This window comes from Cyanistes caeruleus, chromosome 29 (genome assembly GCF_971803275.1).
Source record: "Cyanistes caeruleus chromosome 29, bCyaCae1.hap1.1, whole genome shotgun sequence".
In the NCBI taxonomy this organism is placed as follows: Eukaryota; Metazoa; Chordata; class Aves; order Passeriformes; family Paridae; genus Cyanistes; species Cyanistes caeruleus.
Genome location: NC_141729.1, coordinates 737,528 through 752,839, shown reverse-complemented (window position 1 = coordinate 752,839; position 15,312 = coordinate 737,528). Strand labels below are relative to the sequence as shown.

General features: G+C 54.0%; 1 protein-coding gene across 1 annotated transcript; it reads left to right on the top strand.

The window, feature by feature from the left end:
• The first annotated feature begins 2,952 nt into the window (after positions 1-2,952).
• On the top strand, positions 2,953-13,916 carry ERLIN2 (ER lipid raft associated 2). Its single transcript, XM_086865698.1, has 11 exons — positions 2,953-3,171; positions 3,282-3,363; positions 3,690-3,736; positions 4,001-4,062; positions 5,172-5,297; positions 7,003-7,076; positions 7,452-7,510; positions 8,425-8,516; positions 8,818-8,907; positions 10,317-10,396; positions 11,415-13,916. The coding sequence occupies exons 1-11, from the start codon at positions 3,065-3,067 to the stop codon at positions 11,622-11,624; spliced, it is 1,029 nt and encodes a 342-aa protein (XP_086721824.1). The 5' UTR covers positions 2,953-3,064; the 3' UTR covers positions 11,625-13,916.
• Positions 13,917-15,312: the final 1,396 nt, after the last annotated feature.

Sequence of the window (15,312 nt, the reverse complement as noted above, 5' to 3'; positions counted from 1 at the left end):
TGGCTTTGAGTGGGCCCAAGGCAGAGGGAGCCCCCCTGCCCCACCAGCCGTGGGGAAGGGGCACGGCAACCACGTGTGAGCGGTTCCTCCTCCCAGCTCTGGAGTGTCAGGGGATGATTAATGGCCAGCGCCACGGAGCTGCCTGGGCTGCCAAGGGCTGCATTGTTAGAGCTGACACGGAACGAGCCCGGACAGACTCAAACACAATCCTGCCCCGTGATCGGCAAATAACGTTGGATGGACGGAATTCGGGAAGTGTTCCCCCCACACAGCCCCTCTCCCACCCCCTTCCCTTCCCTTCCCTGCCAGAGCCAGAGCAGCAACGGGGCCAGCCGAGCACCCTGAGCCCCCCAGCTCCTGCCAGGGATTCCCTTCCTGGGCTCTGCTGATCAGGGACAGCTGGGACGGGATGGGATGGGATGGGATGGGATGGGATGGGATGGGATCCATGGGATGGGATGGGATGGGATGGGATGGGATGGGATGGGATGGGATGGGATGGGGATAGGAAACGGGATAGGAATGGGGATAGGAAAGGGGATAGGAAAGGGGATAGGAAAGGAGATACAGGCAGAATGCAGGATGGGGTTGGAGACGGGATAGAAACAGATGGAGATGGGAGTGGGGTTGGGGCAGGACTGGCAGGCAGAGTTTCCACCCCACCGCTCCAGCTGCACAGGTAACCTTAAACGCCAAAGCAGGAGCACGGGGACAGAGTTTTTCCAGCCTTATTCCCAGCTGTCAGGCGGTGATTAATGGCCAACAGCCTCGGAATTGCCTTTATTGCCAGCCCAGCATTGTTACTTGTGACAGCTAATGAGGGCAGACAGACTTCACACCGTGCCTTGTGCTGGCCCTGTCGGACCCTCCCCGCACCCTGCAGGGACCGAGCTGGGCACAGCCCACCGGGGGCTGCCCACGGGATCCCATCCCTGAGCACAGAGATCCCATCCCTGCCCACGGGATCCCATTCCTGCCCACGGGATCCCATCCCTGCCCACGGGATCCCATCCCTGAGCACAGAGATCCCATCCCTGCCCATGGGATCCCATCCCTGCCCACGGGATCCCATCCCTGAGCACAGAGATCCCATCCCTGCCCACGGGATCCCATCCCTGAGCACAGAGATCCCATCCCTGCCCACGGGATCCCATCCCTGCCCACGGGATCCCATCCCTGAGCACAGAGATCCCATCCCTGCCCAGGGGATCCCATCCCTGCCCACGGGATCCCATCCCTGAGCACAGAGATCCCATCCCTGAGCACAGAGATCCCATCCCTGAGCACGGAGATCCCATCCCTGCCCACGGGATCCCATCCCTGAGCACAGAGATCCCATCCCTGAGCACAGAGATCCCATCCCTGCCCAGGGGATCCCATCCCTGCCCACGGGATCCCATCCCTGAGCACAGAGATCCCATCCCTGCCCACGGGATCCCATCCCTGCCCACGGGATCCCATCCCTGAGCACAGAGATCCCATCCCTGCCCACAGGATCCCATCCCTGAGCACAGAGATCCCATCCCTGCCCAGGGGATCCCATCCCTGCCCACGGGATCCCATCCCTGAGCACAGAGATCCCATCCCTGCCCACGGGATCCCATCCCTGCCCTCATCCCGACCCAGTCTCTGCCCAGGATCCCATCCCAGCTCCATCCCCACATGTCTGGAGCCACGAGCACACAGAGATCCCCAAACTGGCTCACTGAACTCCACAGAAAACCCCACAGGATATTTTAACAGGGGCAGGGGGATGAGGTGGGAGTGAAGAAACTGGAGAGAACTGGATGCAATAAACCATTTATTCTTACAAAAAGCCCTGTTAAAATCCCAAGCGCTGCAGCACAGACACCGCTGAACGTTCCTGGCCTCGAGTCCAGCACTAATGATTTTTTTGGGCTTTTTTTCTTTTTTTTTTTTTTTTTTCTAGGATTATTACAAATAATATTTACCTTTGTGCTGGTTCACATCTTGATGCTGTTAAACACGTGGCCACAGCTGGTTTCCCGCTCAGGGCAGTGATATAGTGCCGGTGTTATGAAGCAAAACCTTTCCTGCGAGCCAGAACACCCCACATTTAAAAACCTATTACTTTTCAATATTCCATGGATGCATTTTGCTCCAGCTCAGAGCAATTTCCTAGTTTACCCTTATTAAACTGAGAGGGGCTGAGCAGAGGCTTGTGATTTATGAAACACATACTAGATTCATTAAAACCTTTAAAGATTTAATACATTTTATCAAGGCCTTAAATCTGGGCAAACGCCTTTAAAAAAACACCAACTACAGGGTGTTTTTCATCTCTGGCGCCCTTTTGCGCTTATTTAAGAGCTGTAAAATTTGGATTGACAAATATCGTAGATATTTCATTCCTTATTCCTAAATGGCACTGAACCCTCCTGACAGGGTTGTTATATATAACCTCGGAGATCTATCACGAGTAAAGATCAAATCATTCTCCTTTATTGACATTTTATACATCTCTCCCATGGTTTTTAAGTCCCTTTCCAGGGTTGCAGAGCTGGATAATTCTGGGTTTTCTGGCCCATCCCATTCCTGGGATTGCAGAGTGATCCGTGAGGGGGGCGATGCTGGGGGAGGCCAGTCAGGAGATAAAAAATTTGTGGCTGATAAAAATAATGGAAAGAGGGGGGATTTAGGCTGGGTGTTAGGAGTCAGATCTCCAGGAGAATTTGGCCACGCTGGGATTGTTGGGGTGTCTGTGCAGGGCCCGGGGTTGGACTGGACGGGCCTGGGGGCCGAGGATCTGTGGGAAATGTGGAAATGTCCCGGGCTGCACGGGACGAGGCTCGATGTCCCTTCCGACATTTACCATTCTATGCTGTGACCCCTCTGCGCCGCTGTCCCCCTCTGTCCCCCCGGTCTGTGCGGGGAGCGGGCCCGGGGGGCTCAGCGGGGATCGCGCTGCGGGCGGGGCTGGGTCTCGAACCCGCGACCTCCGGCGCCACATTCCCCGCTCCTCCATCGCCCTCTGGCGGCGGCGGCGCGGGCGCGCGGTGATGACGTCAGTGGCGCGCCGCCGGTGCCGCCGCCGGTGCCGGGCATGGCCCAGCTCGGCGCCATCGCCGCCCTCGCCCTCGGCGTCGCGGCCGCTGCGCTCCTCTCGGCCGTACACAAGATCGACGAGGGGCACATCGGCGTCTACTACCGGTGAGACGGGCCCGGCGGGGTCCCCTGCGTGAAGGGAGCCGGGTGCCGGCCGGCTGCCGCCACCGCTCACGGTTCCCTCTCTCTCTCTCTCTCTCCCGTTCCTTCCGCAGCGGCGGCGCCTTGCTGACCTCCACCAGCGGGCCCGGCTTCCACCTCATGCTGCCCTTCATCACGTCCTACAAGTCAGTGCAGGTGCTGCTGGGCCCGGGACCGGGCGGGGCGGGCTCGGGGGAGCCCGGGGCTCACACGGGGCTGGGGCTGGGCCCGGTACCGCCGAGGGGCTGGGGCTGGGCCCGGTACCGCCGAGGGGCTCCCATGGGGCTGGGGCTGGGCCCGGTAGGTACCGGCGAGGGGCTCACACGGGGCTGTGCCCGTGCCCGGTACCGGCGAGGGGCGGCTCTCGGGACGCTCCCGCTGAGCCTTGAGCGAGGCTTTGGAGGGTCCCGGGGACGTGGCTGTGTCGGGATTTGTGCCGGGGAAATCCCTCTCCTAAGGCTCTTTCCTCCAATCCCCTCCAGACCACGCTGCAGACGGACGAGGTGAAGAATGTCCCGTGTGGCACCAGGTGAGATGTTGAGCTCCAAGCACCCTCCCAGCCCTTCACCCCAGCTGGAAGCTCCTCAGGGACTGAATTTCCTGCAGCCCCCAAAGTGGGGGCACTGGGAGGCTCTGCAGGGCCTCCAGGACAATGAGCCCGTGCCCCCAGCCCGGGCACTGCGGGGTGCTGGGGGGGCTGGGGTGGGTCCCACACCCATCCCCCGCAGGGGAGAGACCCCCTTGGGCCCCTCAGCCTCCAGCAAACATCATTTTCTGTTTTCTCCCTTTGCAGTGGGGGAGTGATGATTTATTTCGACAGGATCGAGGTGGTGAATTTCCTCATCCAAAGTGCGGGTGAGTCAGAGTTCTGGCCAGCCACACCCCGGGGCTGTGCTGTGCTGACAGGGGGTGCAGAGGCTGGGGCTGCACTGACAGGGGATGCAGAGGCTGGGGCTGCACTGACAGGGGGTGCAGAGGCTGGGGCTGCACTGACAGGGGGTGCAGAGGCTGTGCCTGTGTTTGGTTGGGAGCCAGGCTGTCCCAAAAGTGTGCCCTGAGCACCTGGCAGAGCCCTGAGCTCCTCTGGCACCTCTGACCCTGCTCTCCCGGGAGTTTGGGGTGTTTTTTGCTCCTTGCTTTTATCAGCTGCTTTATCCCGGCCCCCTGAGCTTTGTGCAGCAGAGATTGGAGCCACGGGGTGAGCAGGGGGAGCTGAGGGGCTGTGGGCAAAGCTCTTCTGCAGCCCAGCAAGAACCACCTGGGCAGCCTCTTCCCAAACCCTTTGGTTTTTAGTGTTGGAGTGGTTGGCTCAGTGGGGAGTTTGTGTGTGTGTTTGTGTGTGCGTTTGTGTGTGCGTTTGTGTGTGCGTTTGTGTGTGCGTTTGTGTGTGCGTTTGTGTGTGCGTTTGTGTGTGCAGTGTGTGTGTGTGTGCAGTGTGTGTGTGTGTGTGCAGTGTGTGTGTGTGTGTGCAGTGTGTGTGTGTGTGCAGTGTGTGTGTGTGCAGTGTGTGTGTGTGCAGTGTGTGTGTGTGCAGTGTGTGTGTCTGTGCAGTGTGTGTGTGTGCAGTGTGTGTGTGTGTGCACTGTGTGTGTGTGTGTGTGCAGTGTGTGTGTGTGTGCAGTGTGTGTGTGTGTGCAGTGTGTGTGTGTGCACTGTGTGTGTGTGCAGTGTGTGTGTGTGCAGTGTATGTGTGCAGTGTGTGTTTGTGTGTGTGTGCATGCAACCCCAACACAGCCTGAGGCCTGGGGCTGCTTCAGACCCTTCTGTTCACAGAGCAGGGGACAGATATTGGTGAAAGTGCCACAAAATACCAGCAGAAATTAAAGCTGCCCTGACCGGAGGGTTTGAGGGCAAGGGGGTGTCCCTCATTTCACAGCTCCTGCGCTGGCACTGAGCTCCAGGCTTTCCCTGGGAGTGCTCAGCCTCCTTTCCCTGCTCCATCCCCGTGCTCTCTCCTCTCCCAGTGTACGACATCGTCAAGAACTACACGGCTGACTACGACAAGGCTCTCATCTTCAACAAGATCCACCACGAGCTGAACCAGTTCTGCAGTGTCCACACGCTGCAGGAGGTTTACATCGAGCTGTTTGGTGAGCTGCCCCTGGGACTGGTGGTTATGAGGGTTCTCCCCGTGGCCTGTCGATGCAGAACCCCCAACCAAAGGCTTTTATCCATTAGTCCCGTGCTGGCTCTGCTTGGAGCCGGGGTTGTTAGCCAGCTGCCATCACTTATCCCTGTTATCTTTTGGAGCTGAGTGCTTCAATGTGTTGTAACAATAAACTCCAACCCCAGCCCTGCCAGTAGCCTCCCTTTAGGGAAGGAAGCAGGAATTCTGTGGCGTTCTCTGTGTGTGCAGCAGCTGTGATGGATTGAATCAGTCACAGGATTGTCTAATCCAGATGGAAAAGCCAGGCTGTGGCTCTCTGCTGTTACACAAAGTGAGCAAGCACTCTGTGGCCAGAGGTGTGATGAGCTCTGGGCCGTGCCCGTGGTACCCACAAACCAGGAGCCTGCTGCCCTTCCCAACGGGAAACCAGGGACACCCAGGGCAGGAGAGGCCGAGGAAAAGCTGTGGTTTCTTGGTAGAATTGGCCCTGTGGCTGCCAGTGCTGAGTGTTTTGTTTCTGGCTCGGCACTGACAGGAAATCCTCCTGGCCTCGCAGCACTCGGCAGTGCTGGCTGTGGGCACGGAGCTGCTGGGGATGGTTTGGGGGCCCAGCAGGATGGGGTTTGTGCCTGAGAGAACACGGGGTGTCTGCAGACTCCTGTCCTCTCTCAGCCTGGGCTTTCCAAGGAGCCTGGCTTCCCCTTCCACACGAGCTGTGGGCCTGGGCTGGGATCTTCCCAGTTCCTGCTGGTGGCTGGACGGGTTCCTGGCCGATGGAGGCTCCAGATGTCGGCAGCTGCTGGTGACAGCTGCTTGAAACGGGCTGAAAGCTCCTGCTCTGCACAGGAGGAACTTTGTACAAACTCCCCTGGAACCCCCGGTCTGAGCTGGCTGGGCTGGAGCTCTGCAGTGGGGCACAGCCCCTCTGAGCGGCCTCACGTCACCCTCTGCCCCCACATCTGCCAGCAGGTGCAGGGAATTGATAACAGCTGCTTCCCAAACTCTGCCTGGCCTTCATTAGGAGCCTGAGTTCCAGATAGGGAACTGGGACCAAAGCAAACAATCCAGGAGTGCGGTGTGATCCCTCTTAAGGCTGTTCCAGTTTGATTTTCCCTCTGCACTTCCCAGCAGGCCCCAGCTGGAAGCACTGCCCTCCTTGGAGCTTTCATCAGAGCAGGGTTTTAGGTTGTATTTCCTTTTAAAATCCTCAGCTACGCTGGAGTTCTGGGACTCTTTGAGCCAGGAGACATTACTGATGATTTTTGCAGCCTGTTAAAGTAACTGATGCTGCCATTTCCCATTTCTGCCTTTCCATTTGCTTTCTGTCCTGCTGGCACAGGTGCAGGTCAGAACCAGTCAGGATTTACCTCCTCACTTCAGGATCTGGTTGGGAAGTTCATTGGGAAATGGGTTGGAGCTCAGATTCCTTGTTGTAAAGATGCTGTATCTGGCTCAGGAAGATTCCAGATTGCAGGTTTGGGGAAACTGGAGGGTTTCTCTTCATGCCTGCCACGTTCCTGTGGTGTGTCCCAGGGTTGGTGCTGGGAGAGGTGGGGACCTGCCTTGGGGTCAGCCCAGCACTTCCACATCCAAGAATAAGAAATATGAGCAATCCCAGCTCGCTCTGGGGGCTGACAGCAAACTATCTCGAGGGATGTTTCATTCCCTTTTCTTTTTTCCCCAATCAGATCAAATTGATGAAAACCTTAAACTGGCCTTGCAGCAAGACCTAACCACGATGGCCCCCGGATTAATTATACAGGTAATCAGGGTTTGATTGAGATACCAAAGAGATTGTGAAGAGGGGAAGGGGCTAAAAGGACACAACAAACTGAGATTTGTTTAGGAAATCACTTTACAACACATTTAACCTGAGGAGTGAGAACAGTGTCCTTCCTGTCCCCTCACAGTTCTGATGTGTTGAGTTTCTCCTGGAGTTACTCTGGCTGCTGCTTTGCCCAGGTTACAATCTCCTGTCGTGTCAGGAGACCTTTCAGTGCTGTTTCTCCGTGGGGTTTGGGCACAGTTTGTGCAGGTCTGGTGGCAGGGGATGCCCCGAGTGCCACCCACTGTCCCCTGCAGCCCCAGGGGCCACTTGGCTGCTGGCCCACGTCCTCTTGTGTGTCTCTCTGTGCAGGCAGTTCGAGTTACAAAGCCAAACATCCCTGAAGCGATCCGGAGGAATTACGAGCTGATGTAAGTGCCTGTGTGCTCCCAGAAGGATCCAGAAGGATGGATTGACTCGGGATCAGGGGGATCCTGCTGCCCTCAGCTTCATGCTGCCCCTCAGGAAGGGCCTGGGGAGGAGCAGCACTGAGCACTGGCTGGGCTGGCACTTGGAACCCTTGAGCACAGGAAGGATTTGCCCTGGGGCTCCTTCCCCTGGGCACTGGCCCTGCCTTCTGGAGCCCTCCTGGAGCAGTGGCAGGGGGATGGATTTCACCACTAATCCTCTTGTTTGACTGGGATGGAGAAACTGTTGATTCAACAAGCTGAAGACTTGCAAAGCTTTGAAATAACTTTCTTTGACAGCACTTGAAGTGCTGATCCCTGTGCAGTGCCCTGAGGCAGCCCCTGCTCCCTGAGCACGCTGCCAGCAGTTTGGTCAGCCAGGATAGGATCCCTCTCACTCATTCTGCTTCCCCAGCACTGTGTGTCACCTTTTGGGCTTGTGGTAAATCCTGTGTGGTGTGGCCATGGCAGGAAGCCCCAAATCAACCTGTGTTCCTTTGCCATAAACACAACAGGACGTGTTGAGAGAGTCTCAGTTCCAGGGTCTCTTTTCTCAGCTTTTATTTATGTTTTATTTATGTTCACAGTTTAGAACTTCATTAATGCAAGTAAAAACCAGTAAGATAGAAAAGGCACCAGGGCAGCCTGCAGGGACTGTGTCACAGGGACTCATTGGAAAATCTTCCTGCTGGAGGGGAGGAAAGAATGCTTTGATTTAAACAAAAAGCTCCGTGCAGGTACCTGCCCTGCCACAGCTGATCATACCTGCCCTGGTCATGTGCTGGAAGGAGGGAAGAGCCAGCAGCTCGCTCTGGGGATGTGGTGTGAGCCCCACAGCAGTGAGCTCCTGGTTTTGACTGGTTTTTCCTGCTCCCCAGGGAGAGTGAGAAGACAAAGCTGCTGATTGCAGCACAGAAGCAGAAGGTGGTGGAGAAGGAGGCAGAGACAGAGAGGAAGAAAGCCCTGATCGGTCTGTGTGGCTGGGCTGGGAGAGGGAACTGGGGGGACTGGAGCAAAGAGACCCCAGGGAGGGAGGGAGGGAGGGATGCACCTGCTTCACTCTGGGACCTTCTCCGATCTGAAACTTTCCCAGAGAAACTCAGGACTTTTTCAGCTGGGTTCCAGCTTTGTTTTCTGCGGGCTGGAAATTCTTCCCACCGTTTATTTCCACCTGAAGTGAGTGATCAGTGAGGATTTTCCAGGCTGAGGCTGCTTCTGGTGTTAGGAAGAGGTGTGATGACAGTGTGGGCGTGTTCCTGTTTTCATTTCAGAGGCAGAAAAGATTGCACAAGTTGCTGAAATAACCTATGGACAGAAAGTGATGGAAAAGGAAACAGAGAAGCGAATTTCAGAGATTGAAGGTGAGTGGGGGGTGGGATTTCCAGTAAGTAAATCCTGAAGCAGCTCACCAAGGAGTTCCTCAAGTGTGTGTTGGCTGTTCTTCAGCCCAGGCTGACATTCACAGGGGTGAAGTTCCTGACCAGTGGCAGGAATGGGAATTTCTTTACAGGCTGTGCTTCTTGAAACTCCCTTTCTCCAAGTGATCTTCGTAGGAGTTTGAACTTGAGGAGATGTTCCCTCACCCATCTGATGAAATGTTTTTCTCAGAGAAACTCCATGGCATAGAGAGGCCTCTGCAATTGCAGCTCAGGAATGGCCAGGCCTTTTTTCCCCTTGCATTCATGAGAGGCCCTGAGAAGCTTTGCAGAAGCCACTGAGGAGCCAATTAAGAGTTTTACAGATCAGCAGCTTCTCATTAAGAAGTTCTTTGCAGAAATACAGTGGGGTTTATTTCTTATAACTGTGTCAGCAGGTGTCAGCTCTCAATCTGGGTCTGTGCTGGCAGAGGATTCCTGGTGACTCTGACTGGGACCAGCCTCTGCTTTCAGCCAAGAAAGGAAGTTGTGGGCCAGACCCTCCCGCTGTTTACAGGATCTTCGAGTGCAGCAGCTCCCAGGGCTCCCTGCTGGGGGAAGTAAACAAATGGTTTGTCCAGCCCAGACTGACGTGGTGCAGTTAGGAGGAATGCAGTGCCTTAGGAGGAATGGCAGGAGATGGGCCTGAGGATTCCACTCACTTTATCTTCAATGTGCTGGCCTGGCACCCGTCATTTTCACTGGATGGATGCAGAGGGGGAAGAGGAGTGCAGCACAGAAAGGGGAAGTGTTCCTTTCCCTAAGTGTCTCTGCCAGGAGTCAGGAATTTCAGTATCCACAGAATCAGAGCCTTGGAGCGATTGTTGATACAGCAGAGAAAAGTTCTGCAGCATCTGTGCAAGGGGCAGAGCTGTAAAGGTTAAAATCCCCCGCTCTGCATGCCAGAACCTTCATCTGCACATCCCAAATCCCATCTGGGAATCACATCCACAGGCACAGACCTCATCTGCGGGGTGTGCTGGGCTGGGCAGAGGCTGTGGGTAAATCCCACGTCTGCAGGAGAGCAGTTGCTGCATTTCAGCACCAGAGTCAGTCCTGGCTCGAGAAGAAAGGCTGAGCCCACGTGATGGGGATAATCAAAGCCTGATGTTTGTCAAGTTCTTTGAGCTCTGGAGTTGCAGATGGAATTTGTTCCTTAATGCTCTCATCCTGCAGCCATTTAGCTGTAAATTGAGCTCCCATTTCTGGGTTTCCCATTTTGCTCCCTCTTCCCTTGGCTGTACCCTGTGCAGTTTAGATGTGGCACCGGCCACTTTCTGAGGAGTTAGCAGCTGCAAACGGTGCTGACATGGCTGGAAATAAAAACGTGACTCAGAACATGTGTTTGCTTCCAGATGCTGCATTTCTGGCACGAGAGAAGGCCAGAGCTGATGCTGAGTGTTACACTGCAATGAAGGTGGCCGAGGCCAACAAGGTACTGTGCTTTCCTTTGTGGTGCCTCAGAGCAGGGCCCCTGGCACCAGGCTCCAGGGAAATACTCAGCAGGAGAGCAGGCAGTGATCGTTGTTCTACTCAAAGAGCAAAACAAGGCCATCTCCCCTCAGCAGAGCTTTCATCTGAAACAATTAGTCAGCAATTAGATCCTTATTTGAAAGGTCATTTAGTTCTCTGGACAGATCAGTGCAAATGTGAAATCTCTGCTCTGCTCACAGGGCAATGGCTCTCTGGAATATCACTTCCAGTGCTGCCCTTGCACACTGATCTGATGAGAAATGTGCTTTCATCCTAGTCTAAAGCTGGCAGGCAGTGGGAGCAGGGAGATCTCCAGGGTGACAGGCAGGGGTAGAACAAACCACAGTGTGGGGGAAGAACAAATGGAGCTGATCTCAGACACCCTGGAAGAGCCTCGGTATTGCAAAAGTGAAAACAACTAAAAATCCAACCTGGGAGCAGAAAAATGACATGGATAGAATTTCCAGGTGTGTTCCTGCCTGCAGCAAGTTCCCAGGATGTCCCAGCAGGAGGTTTCAGCTCCGTGGTGATCAGTGAGAAGGGGCAGAGGGCTGAGGGGGTGTTTGTGCACAGGCTTTGTGCCAGTTGTTCCCTCCTCTCTGGTACAATATCATTGTCTTGAAGGAATGAGCTCCTGTCACCCAGAGGCACTCGTGGATCTGCTCCCTGGAAAAGAGCCAGGGATATTTCCCTCCTCAGTAGCTCTCCTTGCAAGGGCTGCAGTGAGTGATGTGCTCTTGAGCATCTCCATCACGTTTGGACCGAGCGTTCCCCCAGCTGCTCCCATCCCTTCCCGTTCTGCCATTTGGTCCCTGGGATGCAGAGCTGCACTCAGCCCTGCTGCAGCAGAGCCGGGCTCTGGGCACTCTGTGTTTTCCCTGTGGAGGGCTGGCCATGCCTGCTGGGCTTTGTGGAGAGTGTGTGCCTTGTGTGCCTTTTCCCAGAGCCGAGCTGTTGTGACCCGTTCTCTCTCTGTGCAGCTCAAGTTAACTCCCGAGTACCTGCAGCTGATGAAGTACAAGGCAATTGCAGCCAACAGCAAGATCTACTTTGGCAAAGATATTCCCAACATGTTCATGGACTCTGCAGGGAGCCAGACCAAATCTGCAGAGGGACTGGCAGAAGGAATCCAAGAGGAGGATGGGGCAGGAGCCAGCGAGGACACAAAGCTACTTCATAACATCAACTGAAGAGAAAAATTTCTATTCGTTTTATATCAAAAAATCATGAACTGGGAAATTCCTTTTCTTTTTCCCCCTTTCCTGTGCTGAAAGAGATGCATCAGATTTAATCCTTTCAATCTTTTGTATGACAATTAGACAAAAGGACTTTGGTATTTATGGGGTGGGTTTTCTGGTAATTTCTAAGTCCAGGTGTGTTCTGTAGCTGCATCTCCCAGCTCTTGGTCACCCAGACCAAGGATTTGGGAGAGGCTGTCGGGGCTATCAGCTGGATGGGAACCTAATTTGGGATTGAGGTGGTTCATAGCAGCTGCAGGTAAAGAAATGTTGAGATGAGGGAGGGAGGGGAATTGCTGCTACAATTTGTTTTGGGGTTTTTTTTCTTACTGAAAATTCCAAGTACTTCATTTCAATCCCCTCTGAAAATAAGGTGCTAGATTTTGTACACTACAAGTGGCTGCTGGAGGCTGGGGCCAGGGGCAGGTGGCTGCTGAGCCCACGTGAGGTGACCCCATGAGGGACAGAGGCTCAGCTAGAATCCTACAGGTTCCCACTCACAGGGGGATCGAAGCCTTAGACCACGTCATGCAGAGAGTGACCCCAACTCCTCATTTTCTGTGTCCTAACTCTGCTTTATTTTCCATTTGTCATGCTTTTGCAGGGCACAGGAGAGTTTTGTCAGCAGTTCAGCTGCTGGGGAGGGCATGGGCAGCATCCTGGAGTGCAGAGCTGGGTGTGATTTTCAGTGAAATGATGGAAATCGCCATAGAAAACCAGGGGGGAAAGAGTTTTTGTCTCAGGGACCCTGACTTTACAAAAGGCCTTGCTGAGGAGGAGCTGCTGGAGTGACCAGACAGTTTTTCAGCTCTGTGGGAGCAGTTGGATCTCTGTGTTTACAGTGTCTGACTAGAAAAAGGACTTTCAGGGGAACAGAACTGAGCTGTGAGGCTGAATGGAGCTCGTGGAAGGAAGATTTTGTACTGGCCAAGGACAAGCCACGATCCTGAACGGTCTCAGGGCAGAGAAGAGCAGCTCTTCCTCACCTACCCAAAGATGGATTCCCCTTTTTCTCTCAGAACAATGTACCAAAATGTCCCTTCCCCTCCAGAGAGCCGATCAGTTCCTCACATCCCAGATCCAAGGAGGGAACAGGGCTTTGTTTTCCACACATGCAAAATTTGAGGATAAAAGTTCTGGCCTAGAGAGAACATTTTTTTCCCCCCTACCTAATCCATCTGCATTTGGCAGCAGAGCCTGGTGATGAATTGCTGATGTGATTTGAGGCCAGTATCCTCTTCTGAGATGATGCCAGGGACCAGCCTGGTGCATTCACAGGCTCCTGCCCCAAATTGTTGCTCCCCAGTAGCCCTGGTCTCACCTTTCAGTGTTAAAACCTTCATCAATCTGTGTTCCTGTGAGAGAGCTCGGATGAATCTCAGCTGCTGGCTCCAGGGTTTTTACAGCACTTTTCCCTGTTGGTGCTTGAAAATGCAAAATAGAAATTAAGCATCAGTTTCTTCTGGAGAAAAGTCCCCTCCTGTATGTATTTCTTGGAAAACAGGAGCTAAGGGAAATCCCATCTCCAGACCTACAGCAGTCACAGCCCAGGGAGGCTGTGATATTCCTGACTCATAAATAGGTCTGTGCAGGCAGATTGTAACAGGGAACAGCAGAAGTAGCCACGAGGATGAGCTCATTTGAGATTGTTCTGTGTTCATGCTTGAGGTTTCCATCAGAACTAACACCTCCTTTTACACAAGTATTTTTCACTAATGAAAGGACCCAACTAAGCCAAAGTGGTATTATAAAGGCTTTATTTTTAATGTGTGATTTCACGGCGAGAGAATAAAAAGCTCTTAATGATTTTTTTTTTTAATTAAAACTCTTGACTGCTAAAGTATTAGTGTAATTTTGTCCAAATTGTACTGAGAGTAAAAAAAGCAAAAACAAAGTTGAGTGAATCAGTCTTCACAAGCTGAAATCCATCATGTCTTCATTCAGGTTTCTTCACTCAAAAATGTCCTGAATTTTCCATCCATCTCTCCATGTAAACCTTTATTCCCTCTGTCTCCTTAACAGGCAAGCTGTACTGTTCCTATAATCTTGACGTGAAGATCTGAAAAAAATCTGAGCAAAGATCTTTAAACCCACCCTAGAGCAAAGGGAGCAGAGGTTTGTGGCACTGCTGATACCTGGGAGCACGGAAATGCTCTGCCAGCGCAGTCCTTGATCTTCTTACCTACTGAACTCAAAGCTTTTTATTTTGGTATTTGCTATGACAATAAAATGGCCTCAGTTTTAGACGGTTTGGATTTTGCTGTCGGGGTTTGTGGATGGGGTTTAATGTCGGCTGTAGATGTGGTGTTGGCAGGGGTTTAACAGAGGGAAGGGTGAGGCTGGGAGCGGGGAGCTGCGGGAGCAGCTGTGCCCCCGCTCCTGCCAGCGAGGAGGGGGAGAGGAGGGCTCCGTGTGCAGGGAACCTCCTGTCTGTCTGTCTGTCTGTCTGTCTGTCTGTCCAGGGAATCTCCTGTCTGTCTGTCTGTCTGTCTGTCTGTCTGTCTGTCTGTCTGTCCAGGGAACCTCCTGTCTGTCTGTCTGTCTGTCTGTCTGTCCAGGGAATCTCCTGTCTGTCTGTCTGTCTGTCTGTCCGTCTCTCTGTCCAGGGAATCTCCTGTCTGTCTGTCTGTCTGTCTGTCCGTCTGTCTGTCTGTCTGTCCAGGGAACCTCCTGTCTGTCTGTCTGTCTGTCCAGGGAATCTCCTGTCTGTCTGTCTGTCTGTCCAGGGAACCTCCTGTCTGTCTGTCTGTCTGTCTGTCTGTCTGTCTGTCCAGGGAATCTCCTGTCTGTCTGTCTGTCCAGGGAATCTCCCATCTCTCTGTCTGTCCAGGGAATCTTCTGTCTGTCTGTCTGTCCGAGGACTCTCGTGTCTGTCTGTCCGAGGAATCTTGTGTCTGTCTGTCCAAGGAATCTCCTGTCTGTCTATCCAGGGAATCTCGTGTCTGTCTGTCCGAGGACTCTCGTGTCTGTCTGTCCAAGGAATCTCCTGTCTGTCTGTCCAGGGAATCTCCTGTCTGTCTGTCCGAGGACTCGTGTCTGTCAGTCCCTGCTTTGCTGTGGAATGAGTGAAAACCACAGGAACCGGCGTGGAGCAGCAAACACCTCGGATTTGGTGGAGTTGGCAGAAAATCCTTGTCATGTTTTAGCAGACAAAGGGCAGGAACCTTCTGGGTGTTTTTACCCAGCTGTGTAAACACCGAACGTGCAGCGGGACAGCGGAGTTGTGCACATTAAGACAAATATTTGAGTTAATGTGTTGCAGCCGGCGGTTTCCCATTCTGCCGAGTTCCCCCATGAAGCCGGGCATTGTCCGGGCCCTGCAGCTGCCCTGGGGCTCCGGCCCTGCTCCAGGGGCTCCCCTCACCCGCCCGGCCTGCAGGACCAGCACGGCTCCGCTGCCCCGCTCTGGAATAATTCCAATTATTGCCTTTTTTACCGCACTAATTGCAATTCACACCCCTGGGAGACGGCTCCTCGTGCAGGGATAACAACCTCATTACTGGGGGTCGGGACTGGCGCAGTAGGTCGGGCTGGGTGGCAGCGCTCGCTGCTGTCACTCGGGAATGATTTGGATTTGTCACCAGAGCCCAGGGCAGGGGACAAGTCCCAGCCGGGCCTCGCTGTGCCCCTGGGCCGCCAT